Genomic DNA, 24,785 nt, shown 5'->3' with positions numbered 1-24,785 from the left:
GAAACTGCTACAACTGAGAAAACTTAATGCTAGCAAGGTTATTATCACCCCAGACATCCTTGCACATCTTACTGGATTGTACACCAGGAGGGAGAAAAAGAAATTTTAGGTAAAGCAAATACGATGTACTGCTTTGCTAGATACTCCTCAGCTTTTGGAACTGTCCAAAGAAATCAGAAACTCTGTAAATTTTGATATTGTTTTTGAATCCTCTACCATTGTTTTTTAACTCCTGATTTGGAGCTTCCTGTGCCACGATTTCTGGGACATAGCTAATGCACATGCAGCAGCACAAAAGTAGTATTCCTCTAGAATAAACTTACAATGCTTAGCAATAGTCAGTCTGACTAGGAAGAATTCAGTAATAACAACCTGAATTGCTTAACAGGACAATACACATGTGGTCTGAAAGAATCATCTTAAGTTTCCCATTGTGACTGCATCTGGACGCAAAGGCTAATATACGACTCTATGAATTTACCTTCTTTTCTGCCTTTTATTTTGAGTAACAAATTATGAAATAATTATTGAATTGAATGCCATGTGATTATATTTTTTTCTAAAAATTTCATCTTGTTAGATGCTTTGAAATACGCAAACCTATATTGTACCCACTCAGTTTTATTCTGTAAAGTTGGATTTCACTAAGTACCAAGCTCAATAACATGAAATCATTTCCATGGGAAATAAAGGGCCCCACATGCAGGAACAACCTTGAACACTCACCCATACAGAAGCAGCAAGGCAACAAGCACAGGGAGATTAGTCGGAGAAGTGTATGCTTTCTTGTTGAATCCAGCGAATATAACCACAACCATTCCAGCACTCAGTGCATAATTCGCCTGCCACATCACAGGGTGAAGATCAGTGTGTAAGACCCAAGAAGGTCTGCAAACATATCCAGATCCTACACATTATTCCAAAAGGATTTTGTATTGTGGAACACTGGAATTTATGGCCTAGACCAGTCACACTCAAGCTTTTGGATCAATGGGTCTCTGGTAGCACTTGATATTTTTCTGAGACATCTTTTATCAGACTGTTCATCAAAAATACAACATACATTGTTTCTTAGATTATGGTTTGGGAGCCAATTATTTCATGGTCCTGCTGACAGGCTGCCCACAGAAAGAGGCCGTGGGTATGCAAGGGAAGTGCAGTTTCTGGTGATGTAAAGGCTATGTAGGAGGGAAACAACTAGTTACTTGAGCCACATTCCTGCGAGGCAGATAAAGTGAGTATGCTTGGCCACTGCTCTTCTCAATTTCTCTGCTCAGTATTAGTAGCGCTAATCTACTGCAATGCACAGAGCTCCCATGCAGAATGGAAGGTGGAGTTTCACAGAACTGCTAACACCAGTTAATACCTTTGCATCATGCTGTCAAGGGCCACAGCCAAGCAGCATTCCTCTCGAGGAAGCTGCTGGGAGGCTGCTGTGACCAGCAGGAAACAAGAACGCAGAGACCTGCTTCTTTTCCTGCATTTACTAAATTAATGCTTTGCTTTACCTTCTCCTGAAAGAGCACCTTCCAAAGCTTGAAGAATTTTGGGCTTTTCAATTATTTCTTTTTTTTTTCTTTTTAATTTGTTCAATTCCATGTTCATGCTTTTCTTATTGCATAAGCCCTTGGCCACTCTTTGCTGAGAAGGCATGGCTAGAAAACAAACCCCTTGCTGTGCCTCAACCAGGCAAAGTATTTGCTCATTTGTGACAAAGTGGCCTGTGGGGTAAAGGGAGGGTAGCTGAGCCCTGTCTAAGCAAGTCTGGGCCTGTGGTCTAAATCCTTTTGGAACAACACAGTGAACATGATTCAGTGATCTAAACAAATACCTCTATGTCATTTTAGACACTCTAGAGTATTTTGTCTGGCCTCCAGCTACTGTTCCAGCAGCCTGTGAATCTCCCACTTACATTTCTTGAATATCTTGAAACACGTTACGGTTGTTCTAGAGGGCAGGAGTGACTAGCATCAGGCAACTGGGCTTTCCCCTGCTATGGTAAGTTGTACTTTATTATACTTTCAGTTGTAAGGACTGGAAACTCTAAGATTACAATAAGTTCAGCTTCATTCATTGAATAATGAGCTGCGCACTTGACAATATCTACATCTGTAATTAGGAGGTCAGATCCTTAGCATGCTCTCTGAGAAACACTTAAAAAAATGAATGCTTTGCAATGCACAGAATTGCCTTCACTCAATTCACAGATTAGTCCTCAGTTCATGCAAACCCAGGAGTAATTGCAGGCTGTGAAATAACAGCAGTTACTCACTATGTCCCACATGAAGTTAGTTAGCCAGTAGATCACAGGGCTCACACCGCTGACAAACTGTAGATGCCTGGCTTTTGTTACACGTTCTTGAATAAGGTATAAAACAAAACTAGCTGGTATGAAGGACATAGCAAAAATCACACAGATAGCAACAACAGCATCCACTGAAGTGGTCAACCTAAAACAGAGCACAAGAAGGGACTGTGAGCAAGGGAATGGACTCAACACAATGCTATATTAGCATTTGGGGAATCTGGAGGGAATTTTAAGATCTAGAAGTAGCAAGGTTATTCTGTAAGTAGAAGATTTCTCCAATTTCAAAATGTGCTAGTTTATTTTCCCCAAGTGCTGTTGCAGACTGTAGCTAACAAATATGGATGTTGGTGGCACCACTACCTGATTTTTTACTTGCTTTCATTCTCTGGAACAGTTAAACTCCTATATATATATATATCTCAGTTTGACAGCCTTTCCTGTATGGTGTGTCTCAAACTAGACATTAAGGCACAACAGTCGAAGTGCTCTGGGAGCTGGGAAAAGAGGGACTCAAAGAGGCAAGTTGTAGACAGTGAGATGAAGAGCAGATCTTGTCTCTGTGCTAAGGCAGAAGTTTTCAGTTTCACTGACTTCTGAACTTAATAGGAGACATGAGTGGGAAGTCATGTCTTCTTATGGGTGTCTTTTTTCAGGAAATTATGGCTTTTAGATTCTGCAGTACACCAACCCTACTACATGCCATTGTAAATCTACCTGTGTCTTGTCCTTGGCACCAAGATGGAGGTTGTAAACTACTGCCTACCTGTAGTTAATTAAGGACAATTTCCAATTCCTTTTTTTATTATATCTGTCTTATTTCACAGCTTGATCTATTGGCCTTGGAGCATGAACAAAGACTTCAGAATCTTTGTGCTTGGGAATCAGCAGAAACAGGTAATCATGTATAAACAATAGTCATAGCTCCTACACAGGATGGGAATGAATTCTTATAGGAATATAATGAGACAGAAAAGAATAGATTGTATATCTAATTCTTGATTAGAATAAAAATTCAGGAAAAGGCCTCAATGTTCTGTCAATTGAAGTATTTCTCCTCAGAGTGTGAGTACGCTGGAGGTGGTATGCTGCCAGGAGAGGGAGGGGTAAAAGCTAGCAGCAGAGCACAGGCAGACTTACACAGTGACTTCAGAGAGTTGCTCTTTAGTGAGGTTCAGAGGATGGTTTATAGCAGTGATCCCATATTCCTCAGCAGCTTGGCCAGTCCGCAGGTTAGCTCTAAGGATTGCATTATTGGCTACATTAAGGAAACTAACCATAGCATGCCAGCCTTTATTGTTAAACCACACCTAAAAGAGTCAGAAAGCACAGATTTATTTAAGAAGCCTTCACTAATAACCCCGAGTTGTGGGAGAAAATGTGGCTGCCTTTTATCTACTTTTGTGGACATTGTCAGCAGGGAAGAATCCAGCACCAGGGATTCATTGCACAGTCCAGCAGGAGCTCACATACTATGCCTTTAAATGGGTTGGATAACCACTGTCAAGGGATTTTATAGGAGCACATTTTAATATTTAGCAGAATGTGTCCTACTCAGAAGTATTTAGGACAGCGAGAAGTACTAAGAACATGGTTAAAAAAATCTCACATTAGAAATAACTTTGCATTAGCACTGTATCCCATATTACTTGTAAGTATAGTATTTCAGCTCTTACGGATCTGAGAATGCCACTAGAAATATTCTCACAATTTGAAGTCTGTGTCAAGAAAGACTGTGAGTTAGCAGACTACTTCCAGCAAATACCTTAATATTATCTTCAGTTTCCATGTATTTAAGAAAATTAGAAATTTCTTTCGCAACAGCCAGTGAAGTTTGTCCCTAAAATAAAAAAGAAAAGGCTAAAGATCAGCTGTCTGGATGAAATCTGATGCTGCAGGTTTTCAGCTTCATAAAAATTCTTTAGTAAAGGGAAAAATAAAACCATAAAAATCTTGCTTACTCCTGTCACATTCATCATTCGGCCAAGATCACTTAAAAAATTGACAACTTGATCTCCAGAAACATGAAGGACTGGGAGCTTTCCTCCTATGGAAATTCCTCCATATCTAACAAAGAAAACAGTATCATCAGTCACTTGTAGCACAGACCCCAAAACTCTGTACATTGATGGAAATACTAAAAATCCACTTAATGTAAGTTTGATTTCTATACATCATATAACTAATGTATAACAATCTCCATTCTTTTTCTAACAAGTTGTATCAGGTCTTCATAGGGCTTACAAATAATAGAAGTTCTGTCAGTTTCTGAGGGGTTCATACCAGGATCCTGAGAAAATTATTTAGATAGAAGATTTGGAGAAAACAGTTATTTCTACAACGCAAAATCTTTAAATCAAGATAATTGACATATAACTGTTTGAACAGCATGGAGGACCGAGGACAGCATGGACCTTAGTTAAAATTTCAGTTGCCCTGAGAGGAGCAGGTATTCACCAATGCTGGTGCCAGCATATACTCCAAAATTATAAATACTATTGCACGAGATGAACCAAAGTCTAATCCCATAGAAAGCAATGTTTGCACAGGAACAAGCAGATATTCCGTGAAGGAAGCCAGCCATCCAGCTACTACCTTTGAAGTGAATTCCTACTGGTGATGAAAACTAAATAAGTATGTTCTTCAGGCTAATCAGTCATCTTTCTAAGCTTAGTATCTGCAGAGTAGACATCACACTGGGGTTAGCTGATGCCTCTATGTAAGCATGGAGCACTAGTGGAATCTGTTTTTTAACTACAGCCTATGCTTAGAGCAGGGGTGAGGAGTTGTGGTTGTTACTTCTGTATTTGATAGTCTGGTGTCTAGGTTTCACCTTACCCAGGTCCTTTTTTTGGAGGGTTCATATTTTTCTGCTGCAGTTTGAAAGAGCTGTGTCAGAGCACTATCACAATGTAGAGCAGTATTGTATGGTAACTTTCCATCGCTCAGATCCCATTAGTTTGACTCTTCTACATAATAAAACTGTGATAGAGCCATTGTGTGCCTCTGGCCTTCACCCTTGTGGGAGTAGTCCAAACAAATACAACCCCTTGTCTTTATAAAACCCTTGTTTAGCCCCAACCTATGTCCCACTGAAGCCACCTCTTTGTTCTACACTATCTGCCACAATTCCCCCTGTCAATTCAGAGAAACATTGTGAGGCCGCATAGATAAACAGAAATTCATTGTTCCTTTATTTACCACCATAATCTGTGAATCGGTTTCTTACCTTTGCTCATTTACCCAGTATTTGCTCTTCAAGCTGAAACAGACAAAAAGAATCCTCTCTTAATGCGCTGAATCAAAGTCAATGCTATTGTCAGGCCTAAACGGAAATTAGAGGTGAATTCTCATATTTTGCAGATCTCCAGTTTCCCCTAGACAGCTTTTTTGTTTGTTTGGGGTGGGGTTTTTTGTTGTTTGGGTTATTTTGTTGTTGTTTTGTTTTATTTGCTTTCTTTTTTAATTCTGCTGATTATTTTGAGTTGTAGTGTTGTCAGGACTTTTGGTGTTCCCTGCAGTGGTTTTTTTTTTTTTTTTTTTTTTTTTGTCTTATTTTGTTTTCTGGCATGATTCATCTCCAGCTTATACAGAGATATGCAAGATTTCTAAAGTGACACATACTGGCTCTATCCTAAATCCATAGTTAATTGATTTTAAAGGATGTATCTAAAGCAATTATGACGTGCTAAGAGGAATCAGTCAAAGGCAGCCAGCACATAGCTAATATAATGGGAATTCAATAACTCTGCTGGGAATTGAAAAGGTAGCAAGGCCTGAATCAGAAATAATAGGTCATGGACACTGCACAGATAATTACCATGCATGACACTCATGCAAGCTGAGGAGCTATCAGTAGGGTAGATGTAACATTGTCCTTTGGCTCTGTAGGACTTCTGGGAAGCAAGTGATGATTAACTCAGGCAGATGGTTAATGCTGCTGTGGCTACAGTTCTTCAGGGACACAAACTGGTACCTCTGCAAGGCAGTTCACCACGCTGTGCAGAGTCACTGGTTTTCTCACCATTAACACGGCATTCCATCAACATTGAAACTTAGCTCTGCCTATAAAGGAGTACCCAATTATACAAATAGGTGTAATTAAAATAATTTAACTCCCCTAAAATGAGCATCTCCTATTCTTACATCAGGAATATGGACATGATGCTCATGTCTACACAATACTGTAGCACATCAGCTGCTGTGTTATTATTAAATGAGAATTTCATGGCCAGGTACAAAATACCGCATATGAAAAACAAAGAAGGATTCACCCCTACCTCCCTTTTATCAAAGTGGGATATGTTTTCACCAGAAAATCTGAAATATTTCTGTGTGTCAGATCTTGAAGAATTTCTGTGCTGTGCTGCACTCTCTGGAAAGAAAAGAAAACCTAATCAATTGCAGTAAAGTTTACAATCTCTAAAGCTATTAAGTGTTTGTCAGGAAAAGAGCAAAAGTAGCTTTGGTTCAGAGGAATTGCTCAGGTTCATAGTATCACTGAAATGAGGATGGGTCACTCATTTTCTAGCCTAAACATCCTTACTTTATGAAGATTTCAGAAGAAATCATCAAATCACAGAAGTTTGCGATGCCTGACACAAAACAGTTGCACTTCACTCTGAAACTTGACCTGAGTTATTTGCAGCAAAGGCCAGGGTTGCTCAAGGCTTTTTTTTTCACTGTGAAAGAAGGAAGCTTTTCAAATAAATTGAGGTCCCAGTGAAGATAAGGTAGTTTCCTATGATTTAGCAAGTAGAAGTAAAAATTAATAGGAAAACTTCACCTACACTAGCATGTTAGATTCTTTGAATGAAAATTACTCTTTTTTTTGTAATGAAAATGATGCCACATGACGCCTTTGTGAGTCTTCTGCACATACAGGGTTGCTGTGAAATGCAAGACCTCAAACTTCCTGAGTTTATCCCAAGGTAGAATATACTTTAAAAGGTTCCTGGGCATTTTCAGAGGGCAAAGCTTACAATCTGAAACGACATGACCTAGAAAATAAGTCTAATGAACTTTCCGGAAGTTCCTACATTTATCCACAGAGAGGCAGTACTGGATGACACAGAAGACACATTACTGGTGTCTAGCTGATTCTAGGCAATACAGAGGTAGCATCCTCATAGTGCCTTCATTAGATGAGCTGTCTGTGCTGAGACATCACAATTATTTACATACTGTTGCTTCCCCAGAGACTCAAATGTGAATTGTTTCTTCCTGACAAGTTATACAAAATTACCATATCCTGCGAAATTATCAGGATAATATTATAATAAATACATTTCCTTTAGAGGGCTAGAATCCCCACAAACAAAAAAATTAATTTTGCATCCTACTTGGATTTGAAGTTTTAGACACTAGCATGCAATTAGCAAAATCCAACTTTGGCTGTCTGTTGGACAGGGATTACTTAGAAATCAGAAATAACTTGGGATGCTGTGAATCAGGTCAGAATGTAACCTCTTTATTAATTTATTTTTTTGTTTCACATACAGGTATTCTACAAATATTTAAAACAAATTTGCTTTGTTGTTTTGTGAATAATGACAGAGAAACCAAAGCAAGCTGAATTTTTAAGAGATCGTGTCATGGATTTGGATTCAGAAATTGATTAATTGATTTAACATTAGTGTTAAAATTAGAGCTATTTCAGTCATTTGGCTAATGTGTGCAGCATGGCAAACAGCAATATTAAAGTTGAATGTTGTGCATGGTGAGACATTAAGTTAGTGAGCTATTCCTTCCTCTGAGAGTGGCTGTAATTCTGTTTTCTTTAACTTGTTAGAAAAACATTTAGAAAATGTAAACACTAACAGGCTATAATTTTCCTTTGCTCTTCAAAAGAGGAAGCACATTTTATAAAGGGCACTACATAGATTATTCATTGATAGGAACACGTGGGAATGTAGCTCTCATCTCTTCTCCATAGAGCATCAGTGGTTATTAAATTACTCATCTTCATGCACATGCATACAAACATTCATTTTGCTAGCTTAGAACTTTCTTTCTAGAAATGGAAACAAAAGACATGTAAAAAAGTAATTATTTGGGGTTGAATCAATATTAATTTTTCCAGTTTTCATGACATGACCCCATGCCATGATTTTCAAAATCATGACATTTTTTGTTCCTTCTCTTCTTCTTTCTCCCTCCTCTGCCATTCTTTAAAGAAGGGCAATCTTCTAAACAGAATTGTGCTTTGAGGCAAGAAAAAAATATTTTAAATTATTTGATAAATTGTTATTTTTTTGTGATTTTCTTCTATATGAAAAGTTTGCAATTTGGATTAAAACAGTAATCAAATTTCATGTAAGTGTACAAGCTTTTCCTGTGAAAACTGATTTCCAGATTCCAGCAATTCTTGCTCCCTTAAAAAAGTGAACTCAATTCCTTCAATATATATTGGCATGTCAAGATGCTTACACACTAGTCCCTTTCCAGCATTTGCCATGAAACTTTTCCACAAAGATTTGTGTTACAGGGACACTACCTGTGGTGGTGGGAGGCCTCCTGCACCTGCAGGGCATTCTGGCAGCATAGTGAGTTTCTTGCGAGTACTGCACGTGCAGGAAGGTGAAGGATTCTCTGGGCTCCACTTTTGGCTCAGCAGAATGCTGCTTAGGTTAGGATGAACAGCAGGTGTGTTCCAGGCAGTTGGCATATCATTGCATGGGTAGTTCCTGTGTAGAGGAACAGATGCTTTAAGCTTTGCAGAGATATCCGCAAAAATTTGTGCTCGCAAATCCACAAAATCCAATGCTCTCAGCAGACATTCTCCCCTCAGCCCTTATCCTGTGAGTTATGAATAATAAGAACATTTTAGAGTATCTGGTAAACATGAATAACTATAATCTCCCCCCACATCTCTGCCAAGTTTACTGTCCTCAGCTTGTGGATAGGACACTGAAGGAACAAGGGAACTGCGTTTAACCCATTAGTACATATGAAATCTGCAGCAGACACATCTTTTGTGAAGAAACTATCCTTTTCCTTGCTCATGCAATATCTTTTCTCTCTTTATTTTTTAAAGTTCCCTCTTTGTTCCTGCTGTACCAGGCAGAGGAGAGGAAAGGGAATAGAGAGGAGACAACAGCCAGAAGAATCAAATTGCTGGATATCATGACTGGGAGAGAGGCAGGAGAAAAGGAACAAATGGCAAAGCATAGCATGCCAGTGACAAATGTCTTCAAAGCAGAACTCACAGTCAGGGTAAGCGGGTAGGACAACAAATGTTAAAGTAAGAGCCCTACTAATGTTGTCTTCTAGACTAAGCATAGCTTCAGTTCATAGAGACTGTCCTATTGCAACTTCACAATCTCAGCAATTGCTGAAGCTATTGCTGCCAAACACACCACTGGGAACAGGAGGAATTTGAGGGGACTCACACATGGCAAGTGCCAGGGAAGCTGTGAAGATTTGGGTCTGAGTCCACTGGCCTAATGATATACAATTCAAGGTTGCTTAATTCTCAATAGAGGGCTACATGAGTAGGCTTCCAGCTAGTCACATTGAGCACTGTGAATCGTTCTTAATCCAGTGGCATTGTTGCCTTGCTCTTTGTTACTTTTGACTTGATATCAGAAATTATTGCCAACAATATATCTGAAGCATTGGCTGTAGTGAAAAGTCAAGCCAATTAATTCTTGTTTCACTACTCAAGTTCCACTAGTAATACCATGCTGGAATCTCATTCAAGAGAGATTAGCTAGCAACTTACGGAAGAGGCTGATTCTTCATGCAGCGATTTCCAAATCCTGGTTTATTCAAGAAAGCATCAGTCAGGGAGACCATCTGCTCACTGCCAGGACGCTCATTGCTAAGGAAATAAGATAGGACTTTCTCTATGAATTTTTTTTGTACTGTACTGGAATACACATAGCAACTGGTGAAGGCCAGTCACATGGCAGACCCAACTGCCTGCCTCTAAATGCTGATAATTCAATTAATTTATTTATTTATGCAAAACCCCAGAACCTTCCAAGATGGTTAACAGGCTAAAGGAATGATTCTTTTCTCCTAATATTAAAGCATGGCTTCTGACATAGTTCTATAGCAACATTCTCCAAAAGGGCTTGAATCCACATTTCAACCCTTCTCAGCCCTGTCACACTCAGGAATCAGAAGATGAAAAACATATTCTGCATTTTCATTTGCTGAAGCCAAAGAGACAATACTGTTTATAGTGAAGCGTTTGCAACTAACAACTTACTAACATTATACTACAGAATATTGCTAGTGCCAAGTATTACACAAGTATGAATATCAAACTCTGCTCCGTATGCTACCACGTGTAAATTAAAGTTTTATATGAATTTTCAGTATGGAACTCAAGGAAAATGCTTCAAAATTATTGCCTTCAGTTTTGCTGCTTTCTGCTAGTTGTGAGCTAGTCTAGGACTTAAACATCGTTTACAGATTTCCTCTGCATGGCATGTGTTTTGACTTGGTGAAAGTTCAGCTTTGGAATACGTGGAAGTCAAGGTGAAGCAAGTGTTCAGGACAGACAGAGGAATTGTTCAGTGACCTGGAGAGAACAGAACTGAAGCTTCTATGAAGAATGAAAGGAGACAAAGTGCTAGTAGACAAAAAAAAAGTAATATTCAGACCCAGCCAAAGGATACTGTGTGGGGAGAAACTGCTAAGCAGCAGCATTAATAAAACCTGAGTCTCTGCTTTCATCTTGTTTCCATAACTTTGCCCAAATACTGTACTAACTATAAATAAATCTACTACAGGTCAACAGATAGGCTTGAATCTCATTTTTTTTTTCTCCAAGATTATGAATATAGGGGTAGCTCAATGGCATATCAGACACAGTCAGTTTTCTTACTGTCCTGGATCTCCTGTTAGGCAGTATATGAACTTTGTAAGTGTTGAGGTCATGAGTTCAGGTAGGAAGAGGAGAGTACCAAAGACAGCAAGATATTTGATATTGGTATTGATTAGACATACTAGCAGCTGTATTCTCCACTTGCACCAATTTCATGCTATTTTAAATCTGCTGATTCCAGTGGAGTTAATCCACATAGAGTGAGAAAAACCCATTAAGACAGGGCCCCATGGCCCTAAACACTAGGGAGAAAAGGGCGTATATATGACAGATGTACTTTACTCAGTGATTCGTCTTACCTGAAGAAAGTAAACTGTTGTCCATAGATCCAAGGGTGTAAGGTTAAGGCAGGATATTCTCCAAATGGAGGAATAATGACTGTAAGTATTAAAGACAGCAACACAAAACTAGCAGGGAGAACAATCTGCAGGGAACATGAAAACATCACACTAGGTTACTAGATATATGTTGTAGAGTGACACTGTACGCACCTCATAACATATCTATAAACAAAAGAGGCACAGCAGGAGCACACAGATCAGATCTGGTTTAGCTCCTGAACACCAACAATTTAATTTCCAATGCTTTCAGTTAAGATTCTGTTTGTCACAGATCTTTATTATGTTAAAAATAAAATGCTGGGCTAGTAGCAACTGAATCATGAACTTCGTGTGGGTGATAGACTCTAGGCAGAAAGAAATAGAATAAGAGGCAGAAGAGTTGGAATCAGAACAGTTAGGGACGCTGTTATCCATTTGCAGCACCTCTGTTGCTTTGCATAGAGACATTGTTGGGAAAGAAAGCCTTGAGAACGTTGTGGGAAAGAGTCAAGAACAGCAAAATAAGTCAATACCTGGGCTAGGAAGTCCTTGTGGCTGCGAGAAGCATGATGAAACCGTTTGATGAGCAGTGCTTTGATCTGCTGATGTACAAGCTGAAAACCTTTATACTGTCGGGACCCTTTGCCTTCATTTTGATCTCCTGCTATGCCTACCGGCATTCGAGAAGTGTCATTAGTTTTCAGTGCAGTTTGTTCAGCTGGTTTGTTCTCAGTGGAAGTTTTGTCAAGAGCAGAACCATTTTCTTGAGTGTCTCCTAGTTTAAGATGAAAAGGGGCAGGGAAGACACTTTATCCTCCATACCTGAAGGTAGCACAAACATTTTAATAAGCTCCAGATTTTACCAACTGTATATATCACATCACCAACTTGCTTTAATTGCAACTGTTGCACTGTGGCTGTATCTAGTGGCACCATATATGTTAACACTCCTCTTACTCAGCAGGATGAACAAGTTAATTGTGTATGTAGTTTAAGGACTAATGGTCAGCAAAGTACTTTTATAAAAACTCCTAAAACCATTGACATCTGAGGGCTTGACAGTCCACTTTTATTTACATAGTTAAGAACCTCATCCAATCTAAATAAAAGTCTTTCTGCTGACTTCATCTTGTTTCTCAGATATCATGTCAGGCCCTAAAAACAGATATTTGCTGACCAAATTTATTTTGGCAAGAACACCATACAAAACCTGAAAGTTCTGCGGCTATTCTTTACTTGGTGTTCAGAATACAGAACAGTCCCAAGAAAAGTTTATCAAATACTGATTCATGGATCTATACCTGCTTTTTGCATTCCAGGGTCAGCTTCTGCTGTGACCTTTAGGAAAACCTGCCAGAGATAAATACATTTCCCAGTTAGGAATAGAACAGGTACAATAACCTGACCTCTGGAACATGATACATCTTCCTTTAATGTACCAGAAAAAGAAAATTAGATACTTTTTCAGTACTCCTGCTTATTACACAATCAGAGGTCTCTTACAAAATACCTCAGAGAATAAAGAAAGGACCAAACTAACATACACAGACAGATTTCAGGCTAATGAGCCATGCTGCACAAGGCTAACATGAAGGAAGGCTTGGATCCTTTCTTTATGCCCATTCCAAAGAATTTCTGAGTGTGCCACTGCATACGTGACTAGATTTTGAAGGGGATATTAGGAATTAGTAAGATTGCACGTTTAAGAACAGGAACTGTCTCAGAAAAACATTTTGGGGACTGATGATAAGATCAGCAGACATTTCAATCTCTCCATTACCTCTTCAAGTGGTGTGTCTGAAACTCCAAAACTGCTGAGTCCCAGGTCATCCAATGTTTCCTCCAGTTCTCTGAAGAGACTGGCATAAGATCGCTGTTTAAAGTGTTTATTGGGCAAAAGGTAAATGAGTTCCTGACCAATGCTTTCAATTAATTTTGCTTCTGGGATATGATGGTGAATTACTTCTGCTAGCTCATTCAGATCTCCTGTGAAAAGTCAAAACAGTGTTGAAAGAATGAATACTTAACCATGCTAAGCATGATTTCAAAAGCTGTTGTTTGCACTATACAAAAGGGGACTGCTCTATTACATAACCCAAAGACATCTCAGTTAATTCTGTACTAGGCTGGGTTATGTTCTGGACCTAGGTAGCAGGAAACTATTTCAGGTCTGTTAATAAAGCACAACAAAATCTTCAGGAGTATCTACTTAAATTCTCCCACGTAGAAAAGCCAAAATTACTTTTTTTCTGAGAAAGCCAGTTTCCTTTTCTCTAGATACGTTTCCGTTTCCATTAAGAAATTACACATTTGGGTGAAAAGTGGTTCAAAACTCAGTTTATACTTCTAAAGCACACATACTTCCAGTTCATCATCTGTACCTGAGACCACGTACACATCTAAAAGGGGTAATGGTAAGTAAAACCACAAAGAAACCTTATAAAATTCATGTTACAATACAATACGGATATCAGACACAAGTACTGAAGAAGTGGGCCTCAGCAGCATTGATTTGTAAGATGAGACTGCAGCGTAACAGGAGACATAGCTATATGCTGGAATGCAGAACCATCCCACTTCTTACCATCCAGTTCCTGTTCTGGAGCTCCTTCTTTGTCCCTGCGTGCACAGCTGGAGCAGGAGCAGGAGCACTGAGATCCACAGCTACAAAGTGACTAGCACGGACAAGCAACAGATAAAGATGAAAGTGCTTTAGATACATGCAAAAGAGGATGTAAGTGCTGTCAGGGTTTGAACGGCTTGAGTCAGTGAAAAATACATCCTATCTGGAGCATCTTGAACATATACTGAAAGTCATCTGAGGATTGGATTAAGCAATGCAGAAAACATAAATCCACCTGCACAAAGCATATCTGTCAGTGCTAAATTGCATGCAAAATACCTAGGGAAATGTGATTGGCAGTGGCCATGAGTATACAGATCATGTTGCTACTAAGACTTGGAAGCATTACTAACAGCAGAAAGAATCCAGATCCCTGCTTCTCGAGCTCTGCAAGGTTGATTTAGCTATGGATGAATGTAGACTTTTCTGGGGTCTGAGCTAGTGACTAGACTACACCGTGTTTACAACCAGTGTACTGCAAAAGCAAGCATCAGAAAGACTTGTATACAGACAAAGGCAACTTGATTGGTAAAAGTTTAGTCATACTCAACTGGTGAGAGTGAACTACAGACCACTGGGGGCTTCATATCCACCTATTATTTTCACCTCTCTGGCTGAATATGTATTTAAAAAAACAGAATATTTTTACAGAGAGACTCTTGTATCCATATACTTTCAAGAGATTTTCCTATCATCAAATTTTCTCACTGCTTTCTTCATTTTGAAGTCACACAGCTTCAAGCAGCCCTTAACTGCTTTCTGCCTTGGTCCACTGCATGAATATGTGTAAGTACTTTTCAGATTACATGTGCAGGGAGGGAGCTACGTACTTACTGTAGCCCTTCCAATTCTGGTGGTTTTCATCTTGCGAACGAGAGTGAGATAGAAGCCAGACCCAAAGCAGTTCTTTAGGAATACAGGAGAGCCTGAGCAGAAGAGTTTCCCTTGGGATATGATGGCTACTCTGTCTCCAAGGATGTCTGCTTCATCCATGTGATGGGTTGAGAGGATGATGGTTCTGCCTAGAAGGAACAAGGAGGGATGTTTAAGGCATGGATTCTCTCTGGAACTCAAAACTCTGCTTATTTTTTGGCATTTAATGCAGGGTTTTCTCTGCACCAGAGCCAGGTCCCAGGTTTGCCACATCCATAGGTACCTGTTAAAAGAAACTTATTTGCTTCTATTCATATCACACTACTTGTGACAGTTTACATCAGGCACATGCTGCATCTATGACAGGGTTTTTTAAACAAACCTAAAACTATTTCCACTCTCAAACTTGTTACCTGAGCGATACTTCAGCAGAAGATCCCAGATAGATCGCCTGGAATATGGATCAACTCCAGAAGTGGGCTCATCCAAGACTACAACTTTTGCTTCACCCACAAAAGCAATGGCAACAGACAGTTTCCTTTGCATTCCACCTGCCAGAGGACAGACACATCCAGGAGTCTGAGATGAGCTACGTAAGTGGCAGGGATGTAACTAACACTACTTTTCAGTGTGAGGACAAATTGATAGAAGTAAACCAAAACCCATCCTCAGACAAATATTTCTGCAAAGTTAAATCAACTGTCTCAATTTTATTCTGAAGTTCAGAACAGCTTGTTCAAAAATCTTTTAAATATATTTTTCATCTATGTATGGCATTTTCTTCTTGTCAGAAGCAAAAGTGGGAAGATAGGAGATTTTCATGTTCTCATGTGAAATTAGCCAACTTTTACAGTTGCAGTCAGGACAACATAGTATAAGAACATCTGGCTGTTTATTCAAATCACCTTTTGAATCTGAAAGTGAAATGTGGTTCAAATACACTATGTGCCTTTGTACGTTTAGAATGAAAGATATTACTTGTACCAAATAATACAGTACTATAGAGTACTGAATTTCATTTGCCTTGAAATAATTGAACGCTGTATTTTGTTTTTTGTTCTTATGTTGACAGATTTTTTTTTTATATACCAATTTAGAAATAACAGCTTTAAGTATATCTGAATTTGTTGCACATTTATAAGAAACAGAAGCTTTAGGGACAGGTTGTGCCAGCTTTACTATTTGTACAGTCCCATTAGTCTCATTTAGGGACATGGTTTAGTGGTGGTTTTGGTGGTGGTAGGTTGATGGTTGGACTCGATCTTAAAGGTCCATTCCAATCTAGACAATTCTATGATTTACTCTTCGAGAGTAAAGACCTCCTCAGTGCACACTGATCTGTGAAAATATGGCCTCAAACATGTACTTCAAACAATAATTACCAAAAGATAAAGAAAAGGCAGCAGAAAAAACATCTTAGAACAATCCTGTGGGCACCTGACAAATTCTGAGCCTCTTCATTCCTTTTATGGGCAAGGCCCATGTCTTCTAGCATTGTTTCCAACTCTTGCTCAGCTTCATCCCTGGATCTCCCTTTCAGTTGAGAATAAAACAAGATGTGCTCTGCTACAGTAAGGCTGTGAAATCAGACAGAAAGGCACCAAGGCAATTCAAATGAATAAGCAGATTTTTTTTTCCCAAGTGGCAATAAATTCACTTTAGCTTTATCTTGCTAAAGAAAAAGGGGCTGCTCTATCTTAAATCTGGATCACAGATCTTTGAGATAAACACACTTCACTCAGATATCATAGGCTCTTTCTCTACCTCTTCAAAGCAGAACTTGCTAGTAAAGGAACAGGTATAGCAGGCATCAAGCTATACATTTATGGGAATAAAATGGGAGCTAATGTGCATAGCTGCATTAAGGAGGAGTCTGCTGTTGCGATGAACACAAACTGATGGCAGTGAAGCTGGAAATCACCTGAAAAGGTAGTAAATGGTTGATGGTAGTGCAAAATGGGTGTAAAAATATCCTGCTTCTGCATTGTCAGCTCAGATTTTTTTTGCTATAGGAGACCTAAATTATAGTGCATGAATCCCCAGACTGAACTCCTGCTAACCCATGCTGCAACAGAAAACACCAACGCCAAGAACTGTAATTTTCCTTGGAAACGTCTTTGTTCCCAGCTGAGTGATGCAGGAGATTTCTACTGAAGAAGGACATCACCTACCCTATGCAAGTGTTAAGAGCTGGAGAAGTGCCTCTGAGATATATCTACTGCCAGCACAGTAAGAGAAAAAACACAGGCTTTGGGGACGTGTCAAGCATGCAGACTGGGACCCTTATTCTTAAAGCTAGTATGGAAAGATACTTACTGATTGAATAAGATGTTGTACTGAGGGCACATGCCTAATCTGTGCCGAATGGAGTCCATGTGAGTTTGAATATCCAGGCCTCCAATCAGCACAGTTCCAGAGGTGGGTGGGAAGAGGCCTGTCAGTATCGACCTGGGAAAATAAAATGAGGAAATTCCCACTCTCCTATCTTTCTGTGCCAGATTAGGAAAATGCATTGCATGATTCCACTAGATGGAGCATGAGGACTTCTTACTATGGGCCTTGGTGAAACAACTCCAGTAAAAAGCATATACATAAATACTCTTGTCTTGCTACAGTGAGAATCTTGTGGATCTGCTAATGTAATTTTTGATACACCTGCCTGTATGGTTCTGGCTTGCATGAAAAAAATTGTTTTAGTCAGCTACTCTGTTTCAGAGTAGTTTGTTCAGCATGTTACATCACCCTATATACAAAAGGGTCTGAAATGAAGCTCACTAGGACCAAGATAGATAATAATGGTTTGAGGTTTCCAGCCATGCCGACCCATGCTCTACACACTTATTTTCTGTAAAATGGAAGGGGATCGAATGTTATGCTGCAACTGGGAGCAAGCTGTTACTAGATTTGGATGAACAATGGATTTTTCAGTTCTGAAAATTTGAAAGCAATAGAAATTTTTTGTTTTATCAGGAGACTAGAAAAACAAATTTACAAAATGTTTCAGCAGATTAGAATGCTTTTATTTTGGATCAAACATTTCTTGTGGGAAAGCTTTAAAAAAAGGTAATTTAAAGTGCATTTGGCATAAGAGTCTTTTTTAATTAAAAAAAATAGCGTTCTGCTGGGAAACATCATAATGAAACACTTCAGTTCTTTCAACATTTGGTCAACTTGTCACAGACTCAGGAGACATTTTGTTCACCAATTAATCCTATTTTGCCAAATAAAGTACTGTATAAAGAAAATTAAACATTCCTGAAGTCCAGCTTCCTGAGACAGCAGGGTTCTAGGACTAGAGGAACATTTTAATCTGGACGTGGATCTTGCATATATGTAACCATTTTGTCTAAAGAGGTTCTATAATTTATATTCCTTTGCACACAAACCAAAAAATGTGACTGACTTAAAGCCAGTTAGAGAGAAAAACCAAGAACGCATGGAGTGTGGTGGTTTTCAAATCTTCAGGTCTTTCAGCCAGATGATCCTTCCCCCTCTTCCTCTATCAGGAGTTTGGCCATGGGAAGTGAATTCCAAGGGAGAGAATTTCTTCCTTCTCTCTAGACTTTCACTTGTTTTTGTCATGCATTGCCTCCCTCCCAGGGCTTTAGCTAATCCAGGATATCTTCTCTTTGCCTAGGGGTAGCATTTCCATGTCTGGAAAAACTTGATGTTGTTTGTCAAGCTAGTTGCTGGGATGGTAGAGAGACAAGGGAAGAGTAAAAAGAGAAGACTGCTCCTCAGGACAAAGCAGAGGAGCACTGCCCTGGATTTGCTTCTTCTAAAATACACACTTACATGGTGGTTGTCTTTCCTGCTCCATTGTGACCAAGGAAGGCTGTGATCTGGTCCTCATAAAAAGTAATATTCATCCCATCTACCGCTGGCTTGGGCCTGTTTGCAAAAATCTTCACCAGGTTCTGAATGCACACTCCTGGAATCAGTCCTGTTGGCTCAGGCTCAAAGAACGTATTTACTTGAAAGGCAAGAATTCAAGAATGAAAAAGGAATAAAAGCACATGTTTTAATCCCAGTTCTGATGGTGACACATCAATAAGTGCAGAAGCAACAACACATGCCCAGTAAAATACAGAGCATCATGTGTTAGGGCCAGATTCTCCAGTCACACCAGTACCAAACTGAGGCAAGATTTCTAACTACAGTGCAATTTATTTAGATTCACCACTTATCAATGACAGGAGAAGCAGAGCCCAGAATTGTAATGGTCTGTGGTGAGATAACTCATTGGATCAGGTGAAGCTGAACCTGCTTTCTGTTTTCAGGAAGATTATTTGGGATTGTTGTCTGTAGATACTTAGATAGGCTGAGAGATTACATTAAACAAGCAGCAGGTTGCCTTTCTATCCATGATGAAATCTGCCATTCAAATCATCTGCCCAGCTGTGCATTCTTTTACCATGATGCCTTTTAAAAAAAACAACATTTGCCTTTAATCTTAGTAGGTGAAATTTACCCCCTTGCAGAGGCCAGCTCAAGACTTAGGCAGTACCTAACATGAGCACTATGTGAGATGGCTTTCTCTCAGGATTAAAAATGCATTATTGTAAATAGCACCATTAGGATGTTTTATTGCATCAGCTTCTAGACAAAACAAACTTTCTTTGAAGTAAATTAAGCCCTTGGGCAATGTGAATTATGGGAGTTGAGAAATTTAAACTGAAGACCCTGTCCACTTTTGTTTACACAGAATGCTTAAGTCTTTGTAGGGAGGCTTGTTTTGCAATTGCAGTTTACTTAAATTGTTCAGTACCCAGCAGGCCTGTGTGGAGAGCAGCCAATGCCATCTGGGTGCAACCAGCCCCACCTCCATCAGTGGCTTCTATGACTGTCATTATAAACAATACTCAGGAAAAAGTCCCAAATATGTTGTACATGATAGAGCTGTGCATACCACAGAGCAGCTGAAATAATTCATCTAGAATGGGTAGCTTTATTTTAAATAAAATTATGTTTATGACAAAATTTTCTTGTGCTTTGTGAAGGAATCTAGGTTCCCTTTTACCTTACTGGGCCAAGTACAAACATCCCTGTATTTACAAAAGTTCGCACGGAGTCTGGTTCGATAGTTCTGCATATGCTGACAATTGAGGTACCACCTCAGTTTATACATATCAAGGTCAATTAATATTTGCCTGCAAGACTCACTGACAAGTTCTGAGGCAAATTCTCTGATGATCTTCCCCAGTATCTGCTTTGCATCACATGAAGGATATTGGTGGAGGGTTGAGATCCCTTTTTTTTGTGATTCATATTTCTCCATTCTGATCCTGAATAGGATAGAATACATCCCTCAGTACAATTTTGGGCCATTTAGGTTTTTCTTCAGAGGTGGCAGCATTTGTGGGGGATGTGGATGGGGCTTTGGTGAAAGCTCTGCTTAAAGCATATCAGGCAATTAGGACAGATTTATAGTGTGTCTGCCCTGCTTTGCTAACCCATGCTAGTATTGGACTACACTGGAGTTAAGCCATTAGAACTACTCTCCATTTCCCACCCCATTACTCTTACATGAAGCACTAGCTCTTACATGAAGTAATTTTGGAAACTGTGTCCTTGAACCATACCAGGTCTGCTCTTGGCTTTTCGACATCTCCCACTTCCTGTGTGTCTGGCAGGCTTTTTTGTGCAGTGACAGGCAAAACCCTTCCTCTGTGGCCGTGGAGCAGCTGGAACCTGGGAGCTGATGAGTACAGCACCACAAAGATAAGGCAGAAGATTGGCTGAATAACCTTTGCCCTCTGCCTGTCTTTTTTCTTTTGAAGTCTTGTCCTGTTTCCATTCACCCTGAATGCATGTTTTCAGTGCCTACGTGAGGAGCTCCGATGGCCCCACTTTTATCTCTAGCTTTTCAAGAGAGTCAGAGTGGGCCCAGAGCTGTCTGTAGCAGTTTCTTTTGCTACAGAATCCACATGCATTCCTCTGAGCATCACATACAGAAAACTCTAGCTCCCCACAAAAGAAGACATTGGGACTTGGAAACAAGGCAGGTCATTCAGGAATTCTTAGGTGGTAGCTAATGTCAGCATCATAAAAGGCTGCAGACAGACACACAGAGCACTTCAGATAATTCCCTTTGAAACCAGCCTTTCCCTAAAGATGCAAGACACGCTAAAGATAGGCAAAAAAAAAGGAGGGGAGGGGCTAGAAAGGAAGAACATTCCTCTCAGCATAAGTATTTTTATTGAAGTCATGGCTCTGTTTAATTCTAAGAAGTCAATGTATGTGTCTCCAAGGTTTCCCTCAGCATGAACACTAACTTGCTATAGAAACAGACTGCATTTGCATGATAAAAAACAAGCTGCAGAGCTCTTCTGGAAGGCAGCTCTTATGTGTGGTATCTAAAATATTCTAAGGGATTGTGAATGTAGAAGAATCAGTAAGAGGATAGTTAGGAGAGTCAGTGCTTCTCCTGAGCAGTTGCATGCTACCGTCTGTAGCCCACTGGGCTGTTTAGTTTGACTCCAATCATTCCTACATCTAGTTTGTTATGATATACAATGAGTGTAGTATCTCAGAAATACTTAGGTTGCTCTCCTTACTATTAATTTCATCTTTGTCCTGGACATCTGTTTTAGACTTCCCCTGCTCGACAGGTTCTTTTTCTTGTTTGTGTTTACATCGTTTGTTTTTACCATCCTTCTCCCTCTGGTTGGCACTCTTTTCTTCTGGCTTTTCAGGTTCTTCAGATTCCTTAGTTCTGCTTTCATTTTTTTCCCCTTCCATGGCCTTCTGATCCACACAGCCTTCCGATTCTGGACTTTTTTCTATATAAACCAAAAGTAACCAACATTTAATTAACCAAAATTTAATTTCCTCTTATGTCTAGAGGTGCTTTGAGGAAAAGGAGGTAGTGCTAAGCATTGAGCTCTCCAAGACCTTTAAACATCAGTGCTTTACTCAGGTTAGGAACCCAGCACTCAAAGCCATCTAGCTTAAAATCTGCTTCACAGTGTCAGGAACAGATATTTAAGGAAGACGACTGATAATTTTGCAATTATAGACTCAGAGTAGAAGATCCTGACTAATATTAGGTACATAGTTTATATTTTGTCCATGCGGCTCTAGACCAAATTCTTCACCACATGAAGAGAAAGGCCATAGAAACCTTTCCCAGACTTACAGGGAGTGAGAGAAAGAAAAACAAAATGAAAAGTTTAAATGAAAAGCAAACTGCTAAACTGCTACTTAGATTAAGAAATTAGCTCCAGGCCTGAGTGAGTTGGTGTTAACTTTTGTACAAGAATTCCTGTCTTTCCAATTTGGTCTTAGACCTTGCTGCCACAAAGGAAAACAGTCACATAAAATCACTAATGGGCCCAGGCTCAAAACAGAAAGAACAGTGCTATAAGAAGAGCGAGCCCCTGAAGGAACTGTTTACATAACACAAATTCAAACTGGCAGCCTAGAGTGCAACTAGCACAACTGTAACTTATCAGATGGCCTAGGACTAAATTTTGTTGTGAAATTTCACCATAACTTTCTTCTATAAGAAATTTTTGCCCATAAAACTATATAAAAGTACCTGGTGCACAAATGGCAACATAAACATTTTCACCGCATCACCTAAAATGGTGAAGTCGGGATACAAAAGTACACTGATAGAAGTAAATTTTAAAAGTACCAAGATAATTTACCAGTTTAGCTTCATTTTCATCTGTGCAGTTACATTATTTGACATTTTCTTGCCCAGTTTTCTTCCCAATACATTAACCACTTACGATAAATCAAGAAAATGCTTAGTATTACCCTTGAAGGAAAGATATGAGTTGAGAAAACTGTTACAGTTGTTCATGTAAGCTGAGGCACTGGAGAGTCTTAATTCTTCAAATAGGTAAGAATCACATGCCTGCTACATAGGAATTAATCAGAGATGACCTTTCCAACTGTCTCTGCTTGAGAAAACCTAAGGCAACGTTTTGTAGAAGAGAAGATGTAATAAGTATCAACACACTCAGGCTGAGATAATCATGGAATAATTTAGATCAGAAGGAACTTCCAAAGATCTCCAGTTCAATCCCCAAGAAATAGGGCCAATTCAGATCTCAGTGACTATCTCCAAAAATGGAGATTTCACAACTTTTCTGAGCAACCTGTTCCAGTGTCATAACTACCTTCACAATAAACAATTTTTTTCTTATGTTGAATCAGAATTCCTGTCTTCCAGGTTGCATCCGTTGCCTCTTATGCTTCCATCAGGCACCGTCTGAGAAGTCTAGCTCTATCTCCAGTAACTCTGTCTTCCTTTCAATGAGGATTCCCAAACTGGACAACACAGTACTCCAGATGCAGTCTCACAAGTGCTAACTAGAAGGGAAGAATCACTTTCCTTGAACTAATGTTATACTCTTGCTAATAAAGTTCAGAATGTATCTGGTCTTCTCGGCTACACAAGCACACTTGATAGCTCATGTTCAACATGTTGTCAACTAGACCTTTTCTACAAAGCTGCCTGCCAGCCAGGTGGTTGCCAGTCTGTATTGTCTCATGGAGTTATTCCATCCCAGACACAGTATTACGCATTTACTTTTGTTGAACTCCATGAGGTTCCTATAAAGCCATTTCTCCAGCCTGTTGAGGTCCCTCTGAAGAGCTGCCCTGCACTCCACTGTTCCCTCCAATTTGGTATCTTCCACAAACTTGCCCATGGTGCCCTCTATTCCATTATTCAGGCTGTTAATAAAGTCATTAAACAGTATTAAGTCCAGTGTCAGTTGCTGTCAGACCCCTGCCACTAATAACTGGTCCCGAGTTATGCTTTGTACTGCTGACCACAATCCTTTGGGCCCAATAGTCCAGTCAATCTTCTACACACTTTAGTGTCCACTCAAGCAGCCTGTATCTCATCAACTTGGCTGTCAGAATACTATGTGAATCCATGCTAAATCCCTTGGTAAAGGCAAGTTAAATGGCATCCACTGCTCTCCCTTTGTCCATTGATCCAGTCATCACAAAACAAAATCAGACTTGGTTAGGCAAGATTTGCTCTTGGTAAATCCATGTTCATTATTTCCTATCACTTTTTCCTTCACTCAAGTGACTTCATTCCAGTTGATCCAAGGGTGGCATGAATTTTGATCTTGCTTACAAACCCAAAGTAAACATACTTAAAGTATGTCACCTCTTAAGCAGATCTGTGGTTTTGAAGTTATTTCTAAACACCAAAGTTTTAAAAGAACTCACCATCAGCAGTTGCTTTTTTCTCAGCTTTTGGGTTTCTAGAGCCAAGCCAGTACGATTCCTGCACAGGAAAATACCAAGGCTGCGGTAGTCCGTAGTCCCCTAAAACAAAAATAAGTATGTAAAGCGCACTTCATAAACACATTCCTCAATGGGCACAAATTCATCTAGGCAAAGTCTGTGCTATACTTGTAAACACTTGCAATCCTAGTGTTGTGTATCAGAAGCTCAAACCATCCACCAAGTAACTGATGGAACAGATTTTGTTTGCAGATATTTTTTTTTTCTTTTGGACAGGAGCAAAATATTCAGAAAATATGTGATCTGCTTGGTCTTACCTTTTCTTACGTAGAACACGGTTTAATTACAGAATGAAGCTACTCCCTACATGGGAGCAATTTGAATCCTCACCAACCAGGCAGCAGCTGCTAAGGAACATTCTGTTTGCTCAAGATGGGATCCCAGCCTCACTCAGGGATTTTTCTTTTAAGGCCCACTTAACGTTTGAGGGTTACTACATTATTACCTGATTATATTACAGTATATAATTGTATGAATAATATTATATTAATTATATATATTACTTATTATCCTGGGCCTGAATTCACAACTGGTAATGAGAAAAGATAGCCC

The 24,785-nt window shown here is 39.4% G+C and overlaps 1 protein-coding gene across 1 annotated transcript in view; it reads right to left on the bottom strand.

The window, feature by feature from the left end:
* The window catches only part of ABCA4 (ATP binding cassette subfamily A member 4), a gene marked incomplete at both ends in the record, with an annotated part of 75,542 nt that overhangs the window by 10,151 nt on the left and 40,606 nt on the right, over positions 1 to 24,785 (bottom strand). Inside the window, 21 exons of the mRNA XM_082484215.1 lie at positions 727 to 842; positions 2,273 to 2,450; positions 3,446 to 3,615; positions 4,071 to 4,145; positions 4,267 to 4,372; positions 5,535 to 5,567; positions 6,586 to 6,680; positions 8,802 to 8,991; positions 10,029 to 10,127; positions 11,441 to 11,565; positions 11,995 to 12,236; positions 12,763 to 12,811; positions 13,242 to 13,447; positions 14,046 to 14,136; positions 14,919 to 15,106; positions 15,371 to 15,508; positions 16,395 to 16,534; positions 17,274 to 17,405; positions 18,753 to 18,930; positions 21,515 to 21,739; positions 24,156 to 24,254. Coding sequence (XP_082340341.1) covers positions 727 to 842; positions 2,273 to 2,450; positions 3,446 to 3,615; positions 4,071 to 4,145; positions 4,267 to 4,372; positions 5,535 to 5,567; positions 6,586 to 6,680; positions 8,802 to 8,991; positions 10,029 to 10,127; positions 11,441 to 11,565; positions 11,995 to 12,236; positions 12,763 to 12,811; positions 13,242 to 13,447; positions 14,046 to 14,136; positions 14,919 to 15,106; positions 15,371 to 15,508; positions 16,395 to 16,534; positions 17,274 to 17,405; positions 18,753 to 18,930; positions 21,515 to 21,739; positions 24,156 to 24,254 — 2,875 coding nt within the window. The remainder of the gene's footprint in view (positions 1 to 726; positions 843 to 2,272; positions 2,451 to 3,445; positions 3,616 to 4,070; positions 4,146 to 4,266; positions 4,373 to 5,534; positions 5,568 to 6,585; positions 6,681 to 8,801; positions 8,992 to 10,028; positions 10,128 to 11,440; positions 11,566 to 11,994; positions 12,237 to 12,762; positions 12,812 to 13,241; positions 13,448 to 14,045; positions 14,137 to 14,918; positions 15,107 to 15,370; positions 15,509 to 16,394; positions 16,535 to 17,273; positions 17,406 to 18,752; positions 18,931 to 21,514; positions 21,740 to 24,155; positions 24,255 to 24,785) is intronic.

This window comes from Vanellus vanellus (assembly GCF_965231255.1).
Source record: "Vanellus vanellus genome assembly, chromosome: 5".
In the NCBI taxonomy this organism is placed as follows: domain Eukaryota; kingdom Metazoa; phylum Chordata; class Aves; order Charadriiformes; family Charadriidae; genus Vanellus; species Vanellus vanellus.
The sequence above is the reverse complement of the archived record's forward strand: the minus strand, read 5'-3'. Positions and strand labels throughout refer to the sequence as shown.